The following is a 17,864-nucleotide window of genomic DNA, read 5'->3' on the forward strand; positions in this document are numbered from 1 at the left end:
GTGGGCCCCACAGAGAGCTGAGGACGGGGAGGCACCTGCCCCAGGTCTCATGGGGACTCCACCTGCGGGTCCCAGTCCCCACAGGGACTGCTGCCCTGCTGCCCACCAGCCCTGCCCTGGTGAACACGGCCTGGCCCAGTCTGCACAGGGACAGGCCCAGCGGCAGAAGGGAGAGCCAGGCGTGAGCAGGCAGGCGTGGCCAGCAAGCACCTAGCACAGGCCCGTCCTCACGCCCTGACCGCCCCCTCCCCCGCCCAGCACGCCCCTGCTGCCCGCCAGGCGGGTCCTGCTGCTGCTAAGGTCATCCTGTTGGCGCCATCCCGCACCAGGCAGGGGCCTGTCCTGTTCATATCTGCGTTTGGTGGACAGAGGTACAATCTATGGTCCTCTCATCTCTGTTGTTCCAGAACATTCCGTGGTGCTCAAACCCCTGGGCTCGAGGACCCTCTGTGGTTCCCTTCTCAGTGCTCCTCCTGAAGGGGTACAGAGCAGCACGCGAGGCCCTGGCTCCCTGCAGGAGGCCAGTGGGCTGGGTGGCCGGGCCCCTGTCTTGGCTGGGGCAGGGGGAGCCCGCACACCGCAGCTCGGCACACTCTGGCAGGACAGTGTGAGCAGAAGGTAGATGCTCAGGGGCCAGAACATATCGCCCTCTTAATAGATTTTTCCGCTGGAGCGGAGCTCCTTGGCTTCAGTGGATCCCAGCGGGGAAACAAGCACATTTAAAACCATGCCTCTTCCTAACAGGGCGCCGTCGGCCTGCGGGGCCACCGCTGGGGCTGAGCAGGGGCAGGTCGCCGAGACCCCTGCAGCCACGCCCCTCCTCCTCACCTCCACTGAGGTCCTGGGCTTCCATGTGGACCAGGTTGGGGTCGGTGTCCACCCCAGACACAGCCCTGGAAAAGAACAGGTGAGATGGCATCAGGGTGGCCAGCACCAGATCCCCGCACCCCACTGCCTCCTGGCCCTCCTGGGTCTGAGGTCTCTGGCTCTGTGCCTCCCCAGGGGCCTCCTGCTCCTGCGGCAGACGAGGCCTGGCCTCCGCCTGTGGGAGCCTGGTGTGGGGTGTTCTGTCCCCTCCCATTCACAGGACGGATTACGAAGCTCACGCTCCTTCACGGGGCCTTGCTGGCCACCTCAGGAGGCAGCAGCTGGGGCTGCCACGCTCACTTCACAAGTAGGGCAGCGCAGAAGAGCCGGTGGCCTGCCCGAGGCCGCACAGCCACCACGGGCCACCACAGGCCACCTGGGCTCCAGCCAGGACCCAGCCTGAGCCGCTGCCTGACGCTTTGTCCTGACCCTTTGCCCCGACTCTGGGTCACTGCCCCGCACGGCTCTGCTCTGTCACCAAGCCCTCCCCCAGGGGTGTCCCAGGGGCTGCCCCCATTCTCGTGTGGGGCACAGGCTCTGGAGGGCAGCCTGCCTGTGTCACTGGCCTGGACTGTTAGCTCCAGGCTGTCCCCTGCACCTGGGCGGACTCTGTGGCCAGGCACCTATCATGAGGAAGCCTACTGAGGCAGGGAGGTTCTGTCACTTGTCTCAGGCCACGAGGCCCCGACCCTTCAGACTCTGCCTCTGCACGGACTGTGACAGCGTGACACAGGGCTGGTGGCTCCTGTGCCTTCTTGCGCTGCTCCAGTGCTGTCTCCAGGAGCCCGGCGGCCTGCCGAGCCAGCCACCCAGGCCCTGGGGTTGGAGACCAGTGACACAGCAGTGTGGGGGTCCTGCCAGTGTCCTCCCTGAGCCCATGCCCACCCTCCCAGGTATGTTCCTATGAATGAGAGCGAGACAGAGGAGAGGGGAGAGTGGGCTTCCCGGGGCAGGGCCAGGCCATCACCTGTCCTGACAGCGCACTTGGGGCAGAGCCTCAGGTGCAGGCCCTCCTGGGTGCTCTAGTTACCTACCTCACTCAGAGCAGAGCAGCCCTGGGCACTTGGTTACACCCATTTCACAGATGAGGATTCCAAGGCTCAGGCAGGTGGAAACACGAACCCGAGTCAAGCAGCTCATCACGAAAGATCTATAGCCCAGGACCCACCACCCAGACCACCTCCTCCATCGCACATGGAGATAGGGCAGTGCGGCCACAGAGGACAGGAGGGCCCGCACCTGCCCTTTCCCTGGGCCCTGCCCCAGCTCTCACAGGCTGTCCTCCCAGGGCACTCTCCTCTGGCCGCTCCCATAGTCACACTGGCCCTGAGACTGCTGGCCACGGGCAGCACCTTTCCCCTGGGTTCTCAGCTCCAGGTAGGGCAGGGAAGGCAGGTGCCCAGGGCCAGCACAGCCGAACCTCTGCGAGGAACATCCCCTCTCCACTCACTCCATCGACATCTGCTGGCTACCCCTGGACCACTGTTCACTGAAAGCCACATGCCCCCGGCCACTCCCTGTCAACCTATTGTGTGTACTCAATAAAAACCTACAGAGCACTCTCTATGTTGGGGTTCAGGATTCAGAGGTGAATCAGTCACAGCCTCTGCTCTCCAGGAAAGCAAGGCTAGCAGGGAGGCCACATTTAACAAAACCATCGGCCCATCTGTCTATCTTCCACCCACCCATCCATCCATCCACTCATCTATCCATCTATCCACTCATCCATCCACTCATCCACCCATCCACTCATCCATCCACCCACCCATTCATCTATTCATCCATCCATCCACTCATCCATCCATCCATCCATTCACACATCCATCCACTCATCTATCCATCTATCCACTCATCCATCCACTCATCCATCCATCTATCCATCCATCCATCCATCATCCATCATCCATCCATCATCCATTATCCATCCATCATCCATCATCCATCCATCCATCCACCTACCCATCCATCCATCCATCCACTCATCCGTCCACCCACCCATCTATCCACTCATCCATTCATCTATTCATCCATCCATCCACTCATCCATCCATCCATCCATTCACACATCCATCCACTCATCTATCCACCCATCCATTCATCTACCCATCCATTCACTAGTCTATCCATCCATCTATCCATCGACCCATCCACCCTTCCATCCATCCATTCATCCATCCATCCTGTTACCCACCCACCCACCCATTCCACACATGTGTCCATCCAATTACTGAGCACCTACTATGTGCTGGTTCTGTGTCAGGACTGGAAATATAAAGACCTACTTGGCGTCTCCCTGTCCTCAACAGTCAAAGTCTGGAAAAATGTCTGAACATTCTTCCCAGGCTCAAAGTCTTTGGGACAGAGGTTGTCAAAACACCATGTCTGCTGGTCACGGAGGCGGGGCTGGTGGTGGAGTGGCTCAGGAAGCAGTCTGTTTGTCACTGAGCTGTGGCACGTGCCACACAGCCAGGGGTGGGGAGCTCTCCCCCCATCTTGTGGTACGAGAGCAAATCTTCATCCAGGAGAGGGTGGAGCAGGCTCTTGGGGCTGCAGTCTATTTGGCACGGCACCTAACAGGTGTCAAAGTGCCTTCCTTGGTGAGAAGGAGTGGGAGGAGGAGCCGTCCCCCGAACACCTACGCGCTCAGCCCCGAACCATGCGCTTCAGTCATGACCGTCTGGTCCTCACAGACCCAGCAGGGGTATCGCCTCTGCTTTATGGGTAACCAGCCGAGGTGGGGGAGGCTTGGGGTGCTGGTTCACTCAAGGTGCCATCCTGGGCTCAGACGGCCGGGCTCCCTCTTGGGCCCCGTCCCGCCCCTATGAGGGAGCCCAAGCACACAGCCACACCAGCTGTGGCCTCTGCTCCCCAGGCCTGAGCTGCCGGGCTCCCGGCTCTCGTGGGAATCCAGGGGGCCTGCTGGCCGTCCAGGGCCCTGTAAGAGGCCAAAGAAGGGGGAGCAGAGGCGCGTCCCAGGTGGCGCTCGCTGGTCTCCAGGGAGCCAGGACAGGGCTGGAATCCATGCTGCCCCCAGCGCCCGCCCAGCAGGGGGAGCGTGAGTGGGAAGGAAGGGAGCTGAGCCCAGGCCCGCGTTTCCCACACTGAGCTCCTCGGTGGCTGCTGTGTGCACACTCCCGCTTCAGCCTCTGCCTCCCAAGACCCCCAGGAAAATCGAGCCTGAGCCGCGGTCCTGCTGGCCCTGGATGTCCAGCCAGCCCCACTGCGCAAACCCCTTCCACCCGCCACCCCCGCTCTCAAGACACGTGCCCAAGACAAACTGAGGTCACTTCCTGGCCGTCGCTCCCTTCCCTGCAGCACTCCCACGGCCCCTGAGACAGACCTGTCCCCACAGAGAGCCGTCCCTGGCAGCCCCTTCCCGTCACTGGTAGCCCAGGTGGCCGTCCCTTCAGACCTCAGCTGCTCCCAGCCTGCGTGGCACCACCGACCCGTGGCTCCACCTCTCCAGGGAGCAGGGGCAACCTGGTGGCCTGAGTGGAGCCAGGTGCACAGGGAGGGCCCCCCGTGGGTCTGACGGGCAGGATGTGGTGCTGCGATGGCAGCTGGTGGGCACCCTGGAGTCCTCGGGATTCCAAGCCCAGGAGAGCCAGCACCGTCCCCTGGCCCCGGGGGACGCTGCATGTGCAGGCGGGGTGCTCGGGGCTGCCGTGAGCAGGCAGTCCTGGGCCCAGAAGGGAGGCTCCTCCCACATCTCTTCTGAGTCTAGGAGACAGGGTTCCCCAGCAGAGTCCTCGGTGGCAGGTGGGAGCTCCGCCTCAGTCTGGCCACCACTGTCGAGGGGGGCGGGGACACTCCTGCTCTCTGGCGTCCCCTGTGCTGATTCGGGCGCTTCCTCTTTCCCTCCCTCCCGCGTCCGTCTCCACAGTCCAGTGACAGCGGCCCTGAGGCCTGTACCCAGGACCCTTGGCTGTGAACAAGGCCCAGGCAGAGTCCGGCTGGCTCAGGGAACAGGCATGGCCTGGCGGCCCTCTCGTCATCGAGGTGCCTGAAGACGGAACTTAGGAAGGTCCCCGGCCTGGTCCTGCAGCATTGTTAGAACAGATGGCTCCTGGGCAGCGGCCTCGGAGAGGGCAGGAGCTGCAAGAGCCCCCTCCAGACGCCCCAGACGCAGCCCTGGGACGCCCCCTCCTGCCACTTCCTCTTTCTGCTGACAGAGGCGCTCTGTCCCCACCTGGGCCAGCACTGGGGCTGAGGAAGAGGAAGGCCGAGCCTGTCCCTGAGTGAGCTTGGGGACAAGGAGGGAGAAGACAGAAGCATCTGGTGAGGGGCTGTGGTGACCTCGCAGCAGAGGAGTCAGAGCTGTGACCACTGGCCATGGTCAATCACACCCAAGGTCCGTGGCCGCTCCCGAGGGCATCGTGACTAGGATGGTGCCCTGGTCTCCCTGAGCCAGTTTCCCCTCTGTAACTGGAGGGGAGGACGATGGGGCTGTGCAGGGGACTCCCAGGAGGATGCTCTCAGACCTTGGTCCAGGGCCTGGTGGATGGTCACAGGGCAGCTGCTGGCGGCCACTATGACGGTTTCATTCCAGGAGAGCCGGGAGGCGAGGGAGGGTGAGGGCCAGAGGCAGAGGGCTGTGTCCACACGGTGCCCTCGAGCTCGCTAGTGTGCACCTCACAAAGCGCTAACAGCCTGGGCTTGAGGCAGAACGCGGGGCCTCGCTGATTCCCCTCAGTTCAAGGACAAAGAGCCCTTGGAACAGCTGTCAAAACAGTTATTCCCCAGGCCAACAGGGGGCTGCATGCCTGTCACTCCAGCAGAGGTCCCCGGCCTGCGCCCAGCGCCTGGCGTGATTGGCTGTCACCCTGAGCCACCTGAGAAACCTGGGGAAGGACACTTTGATTTGCCCGAGATCAGAGCCTGTTTGAAGTGTCGCCGATTTCCCTTCCAGCGTCTGAGGGCCACTTCCTCTCTCTGGCCAGAGGTCTCTGCGAGCCAGGCCAGGGCTGGTCCCAGGGCTGCAGAGCCAGCTTCCCAGGAGGGTGTGGCTCAGAATCCTACTTCCTGACCCTGGTCCCCCTCCTGCGCACCCTCAGGGCCCTCCTACAGCTGCTCTGGCTCCTAAGAGCTGCTCTCAGTGACAAGGCCAGTGACTGATGGCCCAGCCCTGGTTTCTGAGGTGGAACCAGGCCCTCCCCTGGGCAGCATGGACAGGCAGCGTCACCTCCCCAGAGAGCAAAGGGCACCAAGGCAGGAGCCCGACCCGTTCAGCCCTCGGCAGGCCAGGAAGCGAGTCTCCACCGCTGCCATCAGCATGAAGCCACCAACAGGGCAGGAGGGAAGGGGACGCTCCACGGGGCTCTGTGCTGGGGACAGGACGGGCCTGGCTGGGAGGCCAGGGCACGTATGAGCCTAGGAGGGGCATGAGAGCACACGCACACCCACACACACACAGATGCATACACAGGTGCACACACATGCACATGTACACATGTGCATACACCACACACAGGCACACATGCACGCATAGACATGCACAGACACGCACACAGATGCCCACACATTTGCACACACACCACACACATGTACACACAGATGCACATATACACATGTGCACACACACCACACACAGACACACGTATGCACAGACATGCACAGAGATGTACACACACACACACACAGCAGAGCCACACGCGGGACTACGTGAGGTGACTGTGCATCTCAACAGGCGTCGGATCAGGAGAGCACGTGGGCCTGTGGCCGTGGCTGGAGGAGGGCACCGGCTCCCGTCAGCTGCCTGGACTGGGTGAGTGCTGGTTCTGCCCACGCCTGCTCTGCCTCCAGCAGACCCTCCCAGAGCGTCAGGGCAGCCTCGCTGGGGCGAAGAACCCAGGCTGAGCCCCGGAGGCCCTGAGCAGCTCAGGAGCTAATGCCTTCGCCAGCTGGAGCCCTGAATGCAGGTCCCCTGTCCCCTGCCCCTATGTGGCTCTTCAGCAGGCCAGGGTGGGCACGCCTCTGGGTCAGGTCTGCATGCTGACCTGGCTCCTAGGCACCCCACAGAGGCCGAGCAGGGCCACTAGCTGGGCGGTGGGCCCAGGCACCTGGCGGGCAGGAGTTTGGGGCCCAGGCGCAGGGGCCCAGCGGCCCGCAGGCCCAGAGGCTGAGTTAGCATGGTCAGGAGGAGGAGCCAGGCGGTGCCCACGGGTGTCGGCACTGGGCCAGGGCCCTGCACATCATAACCCTCTCCACTGGGGACAACCAGGGCCTGGGAGACACCCAGGCACACAGAGCTGGGCAGCTGGTTCACAGGTGCAAAGAGGACTCAAGGGACGCCAGACCCTGGGCCTGTAGCGGGGCCACATTGCCCTCAGGAGCAGAGGTCAGGAGGCCCCCCAGGTGAGGAGGTGCAGTGGGGACAGGGCAGGGGCCCCAGGGGACAGGGCTCTCACCAGAACACATGGTCTTTGGTCACGCGCTCTTGCAGAAGCGTCCACTTCTTCCCCAGGTCAGATGACACGTAGAGCTTCAGGCAGAAACAGAGAAATCACAGTTTGGTCTTGATGTCAGAAATGAGCCGGGGACAGGGTGGGGACAGCCGGCCTGAGAGTGGCCCGCAGGATGCTCCTGTGCTGTTGGCTCTATCCTGCAGACACAGGAAGTGTGCACGGGGGTGGGGACAGCCCCCACACAGAGCAGCTCCTGCCCAGGCCACCTGCAGGAGCCAGGGGTGAGGACCCCAGGTGGAAACCCAGGAGCCCTCCCAGAGGAGCTGCACTGACCACTGACCAAGGAGAGAGTTGACAGCACCCACAGAAGAGGGAGGGGGCAGGAGGAGGTAGAAACAGAGAAATTACAGAGGGGGAGGGGAAGGCATGTGGAGGGACGCGCTGCCAGCGCCCAGGGCTGCAGGAGTGGGAGGAGGTCAGGGCCTGGAGGGGACCCAGGGCTGGGGCTCTGTGCAGGCTGCTGGCCTGGTCCAGGCGTCTCCACCCTGCAGGATGGATGGCGCGACGTTCTCCTGCTGTGGACTTGATCCTCACATGGTATTTGAACTTGAGGGGTCAGGCTGATGGATGGCAGGGCACGTGCTAGGCCTCCCAGCCAAGGCCCTGCTTCTACAGGGGACAGATTCTCAGCTCCTGTCTCCTCCTAGTGACCACTGCTGGCCTCTACCCCAGGAGGTCATGGCTGGGTGCCCTGAGCACCAGTCACGGGGCAGCCCCCCGGTTGGGCCTTGCTCTGCAGATGTCGGGCATGCGAGGGAGCCCGAGGTTCAACACTCATGGAGAGCACCAAGCCAGGAGAGGCCTACAGGGGGGACGGCGTGTCCTGCATGTCCAGGCCTCCCCACGTCCCACTGGACCCTGCAGATTTTGCAGCCCCTGCCGAACACCCCCAGCTGAGGCGGGTGAGACCAGGGTGGGAGGGCGTGGCCGGGAGGCATGGCCGGGGCTGGAGGCAGGGAGTCCTCTGTCCTGGCCTGGCGGACGGGAGGCAAAGGGCAGAGAGGCCTGTTTAGGGATGGGGCAGGCCCTGGGAGGAGTGGAAGGGGCAAGGAAGTGACACGGTCCTCGGTTCCGTGCCCTGGGGGCAGGGATGGGGACGGCTGGTCCTTGGGACCCTGGTGGAGACCCTGGTGGTACCAGTGTGAGCTTTAGAGAGCAAGTGTGAGCGGCAGGGCCACAGGACGAGACCCAGAGCTGCTCCCCCGAGGGCCGCCCGTGGGCAGGTCCTTCCCCCCTCAGGGTGACAGTCCTGAGAGGAACCTAGACCCTCCTGGAGGAGGAAGCCAGGTCTCAGGGTGGCATGGTGGGGAGCGCCACCCCACAGAGGGGACACAGGTGCTCCATGTTCCAAGTGGAAAACTGGAGGTGGGCTCCAGTAAGGGCTACCCCAAACACAGCCGCTCTGGGAAACTGAGGGGTCAGCAGAAGCAGGCAGGCCCTGTCCCCTGCCCCCGTCTTGCAGGTTGTGAAGCCAAGATGGCGCTCCCCACTTCTCCTGCCCTTCTACCCTGGAGACCCTCTGACAGGTGTCCTGCCCGCCCTGGGGGACGGAGGTCACACAGGGATGCCAAGAGGACCCTGAGCCAGTCAGCCTTCGAGGCTTGGCCTAACGCCCTTCTCTGGCCACTAGCTCAGAGGCCGTGGCCTGGTACAGCAAGGGCTGGACCTGCCCCCAGCGCCTTTTCCTGCTGGGCCCTCGTCCTGAGTCCTGGGAGGCCCTGGAGTGTGTCACTGTGCTGATGCTGGCACCGTGTCTCTGGGCCTCGGCTTCTGGTCTGCAGGTGTCCTGTGTCCCTCCACCCCACTCAGGGCCCCTGGTCCCTCTCAGCCTGGTTTCTGGTGACTCTGCCTGTGACATGTCGGTTCCAGCCCATTCGGGATTCTTCCCCCACCCAGAGGCAGGAGCCTGGGGCTGACCCCTGCTCTCCTCTCCAGGGACAGGCTGAGTGGCCACAGGGTTGGCCTCCCTGAGCTGGTGTTTCTGCCCCCATCCAGAAAGCCCCCAGGGGCAGGGTGTGTCTGTGGGTCCACAGCTGACCCAGCAGCTGCAAAAGCGCGGCCCCACCGACTGACCGCAGTCCAGGAGCCAGCGGAGGGACTTCCCATCCACGGTGCACAGGGCCAGGGCCAGGCCCACCTGCGCTCCGCCCATCCACCCTTCTCCCGCGACTCTCAACCCCCTCGGCCCCGTAGGCTCCGCGCTCTCCCTGCTCTCCGGGCCTGCAGGGCTCTTGTCCCCAGGGAGGCTGCCTCCCCCACCCCCCTGCTGTTCCCCCTCTGTTCTCAGTAAATGACCTCCCCACCCACCTCAGATTCACCAAATCTCAGAGGTGCCCCGGCCCCAGCCCCCTTCCCTGGAGCAGAACCAGGTGGACAGCACCCCTGTCCCAGGCCTCACTGCTCTTCAGCTGGGTTCACTTAGGAATTCAGACAAGAACTGACCAGACCCTGCCCTCTCCTCGCTCCCTGCTCGGCGGAGGCTGAGTGGGCCGTTGACCAGGGAGCTGGGAAAGGCCACACCTGGAGGGGAGCCAGAAGAGCCCAGCCCAGCAGAGGGTCCTGGAGCCCCCGCAGCAGGACACGGGCAGGCCACCCGTGGGAAGGAAGTGGGTGCTGATGCAGGACATGTGCACCGGCCTCTTCCCTGCACACCGTGGCTCTGGGGTCCCTGCCTCCGTGCCCCCTGCGAGTAGGGAGCAGAGCCCCAGTGCGGGCCTCAAGAGGCACAGACTCCAGCTGCCTCCAGTGCATTCCAACAACCAGACGCATCCTCCAGGACGGAGGCAGGGGAGAGGCCCCACTTCAGGGAGGCTGCTCCCCCCAGGACCTCACCATAAGCTCCTGGGGAGGCAGCCCTTCCAGCCTGTGCTAACTGAGTGCTTTTGCCCTGGTAATGACACTGGAATCAAAGTCCTGCTTCTTTAACCCTGGAGCCACATGCAGAAAATAGCCATGGCCGTAGGACTTTCCTCCCGAGCGGCTAAGTCATTGCCCAGCTAACCCTCTGTGGCCCCCAGAGTGCCCAATGGAGGCTTTCTTACACACTCACCCTGCCTGCGCCCAGCTGTCCATGCTAACCAGTTGCTGCCCCACATGGTGGCCTCTGGGCCTTTGCACGTGTGATCCCTCTGCCTGGGACAGCATCCTTTCTCTCTCCGCCACCCAGGTAACCCTAGCCCTTCAGCGGAGCCTCCTCCCCACCCGACGCTCTGGTCTGTCGTCCAGGTGCTGAGTGGCTGCCGGGGCACCTTTCCACGGAACCCCCCTCTGATGGAGGGAGAGACCACAAGGAAGCAGCCGGGTCCCCGAGCATGCAGGTGCCTCCCCACGGCCAGGCTTCCGTCTGGCTGCTCCCTGCACTGCTGCGCTGCCAGTCTGAGGGGGCGGCCATAGCACCGTGCCACAGAGCCCAGAGCTGGGCTCAAACAACACAGTCGCTCCCAGTCCTGGAGGCCAGAAGTCCACAGTCAAGAAGTGGGTAGGGCAGGCTCCTCCCTCCTGGGTGGGTGGATGCAGCCTCCCCCGGGTCTGCACATGGTGGTCCCTCTGTGTCTCTGTGTCCTGGTCTCCCCTTCTCATGAGGATGCCACCCAGACAGGATGAAGCTCCCCACTAGTGACCTTGCTTTACCTTACCAACCTCTGTGAAGAGGTCCACACCCAGTCACATACCAAGGTCCTGGGGTCAGGGCTCAGCACACGGACCTTGGAGGACATAGTCCTGGCACGAGCGCCACCAGCACCTGGTCCTCTGCAGTCCTGGCCCCTCCCAGGGACAGGCTGAGTGGCCACAGGGTCTGGGTCTGTCAGAGCACGCCCCTCGGAAGCCCTCTTCCAGGAGGGGCCTTTCATTTCCCACTTCTCTGCACATGGCACGTTGCCCATGCTCCACACTGCTCTGCTCACCCTGGAAACAGAGCTGAGCCTGGGCCTTCGGGGCCAGGTGCACGGGTGTTTTCTGGGTGAGTGGACACGTTTGGCTCCAGGGCAGGAGCTCATAGCCTGCTCTGTGAAGGGCCAGCCTTGCCGGCCGAGCTGTCTCTAGACCAGTCACCCATCTCACTCTGGGAAGAGCGCGGTGGCCAGAGGCGGCACACAGGCCAGTGGGTGGCTACTGGCCATCGCGAGGACAGGCGGCAGGCCTCTGTGCGCTGACCCCTGCTCGGGGCATGGGATGAGAAACCACCACCTTTGGCACTTAGAGGGCGTAAGTGTCACGAGGACATGGAGCCCCTGTGTCCCTTCAAACAGGCCCGTCCGAGGCAGAGCTCAGCCAATATCCACAGCAGGCAGGGGACGTCCTCATCTGTCTGGGCCTGTGAGCACCTGGCAGCAGCCCTGGTCATGAGGGGCCAGGAGCTGAGGCACATGTGTCACCTGCTCCTCATTTAACACACACACCCACACATGCACATGGACACGCACACACATGTGCGCACACACACACACACACGCACACACACCCCCATGCACACACCCACGCACGCGCACGCACACACCCACGCACGTGCACAGAGCACGGCTCCCTCTCTGCGGATGCAGAACCCGAGGCTCAGGGAAACAGGCCGCTGCCCAAGGTGGAGTAGTGGTCTCCGCCCGGCAGACCTGTTCACAGAGGGATCAGTGGCTGAGCAGCCCAGGAAGGTGACCGGTCACCCGAGCCCGCCCTCTGGTCGGCTGCATGACTCAGGCCCTTTGTGCCTCGGTTTACCCATCTGTAAACCAGGAGAGCCTTGCTCACAGCCGCAGTCGGTGGACCAAGTACCAGTCCACAGCATCGTCCCTGGGAGCCCGTGACAGAGCCTCCGTGTCAACGAAGCCATCGTCACTGTCGTCACCGCCTTTGCTCCTGTATCTGATGCCCCCCAGGGACTTCGTGGAGCAATTCAGTCTCACGGGAGATGATTTCACAATCCACCGTCCACTGCTTCAGAAATAGAACTTTCTGCTTAATAGACGGCAAACACCAGCAATAAACAGGGATAAGCCCCGGGGACATCGCAGTCCCCACAGCCCCACTGCACAGCTCCCGTCCGCGGGGCGCAGGAAGCAGGAGGTGCAGTGTGGCGGCACCTGCCGTGTGGAGGCCAGAAGGCGGAGGGCAGAGAGGATAGGGTCGGCAAGCGGTGCACACAGAGGCCCGGGCGCTCCCGGTGGCCGGACATGGCTGGTGGCACTCGGACCCCGTCACCCTGCACAGCGCTTGGACTCCCTTCTCGTTGGAGACCAGGTTGGGGACCCCCCACGATGCCACAGTGGGATGAGGCCTTTCCTGCCCTGGGCTTCTCTGGGGGCAGCAGGGGAGGGGAGAGGCCGTGGGGTGAGTGGGGCTGGCTCTGGGCCGAGTCTGGCTGGGCTGCAGGGCAGGGGCAGTGGCCACGTGGGCTGCCTGGTCTCAGCCCAGGCCTGCGTTCATGACATTGGAAGTCCAGGGCTGCTGCTGCCCACCTTCCTGACAGGCAGAGGCTGGAGGTCCCGGGTGCCCAGGCTGCAGCTCCTGGGAGACCCTTGAGGGCCCAGACTGAAGCCCATCCGCTCCACCAACCTTTAGAGAGCACCCGCCGCTGCCCACTGGAGCCCCTTTCTGCTCAAACACCCCGAGTGAGACCCTGCCCCTGCGGAGCCCCAGCAGAGGACAGCGGTCAGAGCGAAATGAGCAAAATTGTTCTATCACCCAGGAGAAGTCGCGTTGCTACGGGGTCCTGAAGGCTGGGGTCAGAGAGAGCTGCAGACTCTGCTGACCCTGAGTCCCTGCCAGCAGCCTGGTGCCCACCCGTCAGTGCCCAGCGAGACGTCTGGCCTCTCACCCCGCATTACAAGGGCTGCCCCTTTGCACGGCTGGCCTTGGCTTGACAGGATGCCCGCGGACCCTGCCAGGGCTGGAGCACAAGTGTCCTCTCGTCCCCCCTTCCCCCATGGTCCCCTTTATGCTCTGAAGCTGCCCTAGAAGGGATACACCTGAGCCCCGGGCAGTGCCCCCCAGCGAGTCCTCCCTGACCGCCCACCCCTAGCCGTGCTGGCTCCTCTGAGTTTCTGGAAGGAAACCAACATCTCGGTGCTGGGGAGGGAGGGAAAACCCCAAGGTGTAAAGTCCAGCTTAAGTGTGTCCGGCTCCCGTGCCCACAGCTCTGCCCACAAGCGGCCAAGGCGCCAGCATAGGGAGCACCTGAGGGCCACAGCGTCACGGAGAGCTGGCCCAGGAAGGGCGGGCCAGGCCTACCCCCGACCCCAGCAGCCTCACGAGTTTCCCGAGTCTGGCAAGAAGACCACATCGGGCTGTCCCCAAGGAAACCGGTCCAGGCCCCATCAAAGTGACACGGTGAGGCTCTGAGAGGGGTGGGAGGTGGGGTCAGCCAGAGTGAGGGGGAGGAAGGGGCTCCCGTCAGTGCCCACCTGCCCACCCTGCTGACTCTGGGCTCGGCGTGTGACGCACTTTGATCCACACCGTGTGCAACAGGTCCAAGCCAGCACACAGAGGCTGCCTGTGCCCGGGGGGCCTCTGCCCATCGTGAAGAGAGCGCGAGCCCAGGAAGAGTCAGGGGAGCAAGACCCTGTGCCCAGGAGCCACGTCCACCAACCCCACTGCCCAGCGGATCCCAGCCACACCACAGGCTGGACCAGCCAGCAGCGTGCGTCCAGCTCCGGTGCCCACGGCTCTGCCCACAAGCAGCCACTGGGCCGGCGGGTGTGTCGCTCAGCATGTGGCAGCAGGCACCTGCCTGTGCACCAGATTGTTGGCATCCAGGCCTGGCGTTGTCCCCGGCACTGCCGGCTTCTTGGGAATTAGAGATCTTTAAAACCCATAAAGTCCCCATACCTCAAGCCCTGCTGTCATTGTTATTAATTCCCACCGATTTCTCGTTCCTTTACAACCTGAAAGAAGCCTCTTTACTCCCTTTTTCTTTCCTTACTCACAGAAAAGAGCCAAGATTTCAGCTCCATTAATTTTTCAGGGCCCCGTGAATTAAACAGCCATTGCGACGCAGGAAAATGAGTCTCCGTGGTTGTGCTCGGCTCCGATTACGGGGAGGCCAAGTCGCGCTGTTAACACCCACAAGCACACGCCGGCCGAGCAAGGTGCTGGGAGCAGAGGCGGCCCCAAGGCCAGGGGATGTGGGACTCCAGACCTTGGCAAGGAGACCAGGCCCTGCGGACAGCTGGGCTCAGTCCAGCCAGGAGCCTCTCTAAGCAGGTCTCTGCCCTGGCTGATCCCCCCTGGCCGCCATCTGTCTTTTATCTAACCGACCTCCACCAGTTCATTCATTCATCTATCTCCCTCCCACTCACACCCATGCACCCGCCCAGCCAACGCTACACCACCCACCCATCCACCCACATACTCACCACCTCATCCAGGTGTACTCCAGCTGTCTACCACCTTCCCACCACAACCCACTCATGAATCTATATCCATCCACCCACCCACCCACTCATCCTTCCATCCATCCACCCATCCATCCACTCATCCATCCACCCATCCATCCACTCATCCTTCCATCCCTCCATCTATCCATCCATCCACCCACCCACCCACTCATCCTTCCATCCATCCACCTATCCCTCCATCCACCCATCCATCCACTCATCCTTCCATCCCTCCATCTATCCATCCATCCACCCATCCATCCACCCATCTATCCACCCACCCAACCACTCATCCTTCCATCCATCCACCTATCCATCCACTCATCCTTCCATCCATCCACCCACCCAACCACTCATCCTTCCATCCACCCACCCATCCATCCAGTCATCCTTCCATCCCTCCATCTATCCATCCATCCATCCCTCCATCCACCCATCCATCCCTCCATCCACCCATCTATCTATCCATCCCTCCATCCATCCATCCATCCCTCCATCCACCCATCTATCCATCTATCCATCCCTCCATCCCTCCATCCATCCATCTACCCATCCACTCACCTATCTACCCATCCTTCCATCCACCCATCCAACTGTCCATCCACCAATCCAAATGTCCATCCACCCACCCACCCACCTATCCTCCCATTCTTCCATCCACACATCCAACTGTCCATCTACCCATCCACGCACCCACCCACCCACCATTCAACCCTCCCTCTCTCCCTTCCTCCATCCACAGGACCCCAGAGGGCAGGCAGGTGGGGGCACAGGTTGCAAAGGGAGGCTGCTGCCCTGAGTGGCCTCCACCTGCCCCCCAGACCCCTGCTGCCCTTCCTCCTTTCTCTGGTGGGGGCCTGGCCTGTTCAGGGGCAGCACTTCCTCTCTCTGATATCTGGTTGAGTCACCCACGAGTGGCCCCAACAGAAGACTGGTGGGAAGGAAGAGAGGGGCTGGGACAACACTCCTCCTGTCCTGACCGTCCAGCCACAGTTGGCGGGGGCTGTGTTACTGTAACCAGGACAAGGCCCCTCCTGCCACCTTCCCCATGACTGCACTCGGGCATGACAAGAAGCCAAAAGTGGCTTCACCAAAGCCAAGCCCTAATCCCTAGAACCTGGACTGTACCCTACAGGGCAAACGGGACTTTGCAGATGTGACCTTAGGCTGCCGGGGACGGGGCTCCATGTGAACGAGGGATGGCAGGAGATATCTCCCACACACGCACCTGCACACACGTGTGCACACGCACACGCACACACACACACACGTGCACACACAGTGGGCGTTGTGCAGACGGAGCAGGGAGGTTTGAAGATGCTGTCCCTGAGAGTGGCATCCGCAGCTAGAAGGGGGAGCTTGGCAGCCTGGGGAACCAGCAAAGGCCAGGCCAGGTTCTCCCTGGAGTCCAGAGGAGCATGCCCTGCGGCACCTGGATTTCAGTGCAGTGAGTCTGACTTCACACTGTGAGAGGCTGGTTTTGTCACAGTTACGCTGAGCCAGACAGCCTCTGGTCACTGGTCACAGTGGCTGCAGGAAGCTGACCAGGGCCTCCTCCCCATCCCTGGCTCCTCCTCTGGGGCCTTTCCCACCCAGTGACCTCTCCCTGCATGGCCTCCAGGAGCTGGGTGGGCCGTCTCTGCCCTCACCAGCAGGGGCTCTCCCACCCCCGGGCCAGCTCCCAGGTCCTGTGAAGGGCTGGGCACCTGCCACGCTCCCTGACGTGGGGAGGCACCCTGGTTCCCGGCAGGGCCTGGAGGACATGGCTCCCAAGGAGCGGATGCTGCCCTGCCATGCGGGACACCTGGCTCCTGTTGGTGAAGGTGGATGCGCATCCCAGGCAGAGGGAAAGGGCCTGCAAGACCTGGCACAGGAGGTGTGCGGAGCATTCTGGAAGTAAGGGAAGGCCCTAATGGCTAGTGTGTGGGGAGAGACAGAGTGCAACAATGTGGTGGCCAGCTGTGACCGACTGACCCCTCCCCAGGCCTCTGTGCCCAGCGCCCGCTCACCTCCACCTTCCTTAGTCCCCACAACAGTCAGGCAGCTGTCACTCCCCTACTGACACTCCCCACGCCGACACGGGCCACACGCCTGTGACTAGAGTCTGGGCCTCGCAACCCTGGGAGGTTCCTCCTGCACCAGCCTAGGTGTCTGAGTTCCACTGAGTCAGAGGGTGCTTCTGAGCTGACATTTATCCAATAGGGTGCCCCACCCATGGGCCTGCGGCAGGTGTCCCTGCCCCGTGGACTGTGCACGCCCCTGTGCCCCCTTACCTTGCTCTCTTTGGTGTAGGCGAGGACCTTGTCCTCCTCCTTGGGGTGGAAGATGAGGGTCTCCACCAGGAAGGCGATCGGCTGCTTCTGGAAGGTGGCGCCCTCGTCGGTGCTCAGGAAGAGGCTCTGCTCGCGGTCGCTGAGCGAGGAGCTCACCAGGATGATCTGCAACACAGGGCAGCGTGAGCCTCCGGCCAGCGTGGCCTCCCCACGGCAGAACACTGGTGCCCACCCTGTGCCCAGCGCTGGCCCTTGGCGCGCTGATGCCCGCCCTGTCACGACACTGAGGCTGGACCGTGGGCCTCTGCCACAAATGAGACGCCCAGCTCAGGGGGAGCCGAGCAGGCGGGCGTGTCACTAGGTACAGCTGACCGGGGGCCTGGAGGGAGCAGAGCGGCGGGGGTGGACGGGAGGGCGTGACGGACACAGGGGACACTGACGGGGGCGAGGACCAGGCTCTGACGGGCTGAGGGGGGCCGGGTTCTGATGGCAAGAGGGCCATGGTGGGTCCAGCGTGTCCCCTAGAAGGACGCCCATGCCCTGACCCCACACCTGGGAACGTGACCCCATTGGCAATGTGGTTATGAGCTCAGTCAAGACCCTCCTGAGTCAGGGTGGCCAGGCCAATGACCGGTGTCCTCCTACGATGACCAGATGGACACAGATATGAGAGGGGTGAACCTCTGAGTCCTGGATGCCCATGGACTGCCCAGGACACCAGGAAAAGCAGAGAGTGGACAGTCCTGTGAGCCTCCAGAGGAGCTGGCTTGCTCACACTGTGCCCTGGACGTCAGCCTCCAGGCCAGGGGACAGGAGTTCCCAGCTGCGGGGCTGTGGAGAGGTGGCCACAGGACAGTTCTACAGCACATGGGAGCCCGGGGACATGGAGGTTGTCA

At 62.9% G+C, this 17,864-nt stretch overlaps 1 protein-coding gene and 1 long non-coding RNA gene across 4 annotated transcripts in view; one reads left to right on the forward strand and one right to left on the reverse strand.

Annotated features, from left to right (window-relative positions):
- The window catches only part of Sorcs2 (sortilin related VPS10 domain containing receptor 2), a 325,891-nt gene that overhangs the window by 47,305 nt on the left and 260,722 nt on the right, over nucleotides 1–17,864 (reverse strand). For all 3 annotated transcript variants that reach the window (XM_078020968.1, XM_040292139.2, XM_078020969.1), the window contains exons 4-6: nucleotides 16,969–17,133; nucleotides 7,275–7,348; nucleotides 829–893 (exon numbers count right to left, since the gene is read on the reverse strand). In XM_078020968.1, the coding sequence (XP_077877094.1) occupies nucleotides 829–893; nucleotides 7,275–7,348; nucleotides 16,969–17,133 (304 nt within the window). The remainder of the gene's footprint in view (nucleotides 1–828; nucleotides 894–7,274; nucleotides 7,349–16,968; nucleotides 17,134–17,864) is intronic.
- LOC144366588 (uncharacterized) lies at nucleotides 5,854–14,152 on the forward strand. Its single transcript, XR_013425653.1, has 3 exons — nucleotides 5,854–12,560; nucleotides 13,457–13,649; nucleotides 13,788–14,152. It is a non-coding gene; the product is annotated as an uncharacterized LOC144366588 (long non-coding RNA).

This window comes from Ictidomys tridecemlineatus, chromosome 9, assembly GCF_052094955.1.
Source record: "Ictidomys tridecemlineatus isolate mIctTri1 chromosome 9, mIctTri1.hap1, whole genome shotgun sequence".
NCBI lineage: Eukaryota > Metazoa > Chordata > Mammalia > Rodentia > Sciuridae > Ictidomys > Ictidomys tridecemlineatus.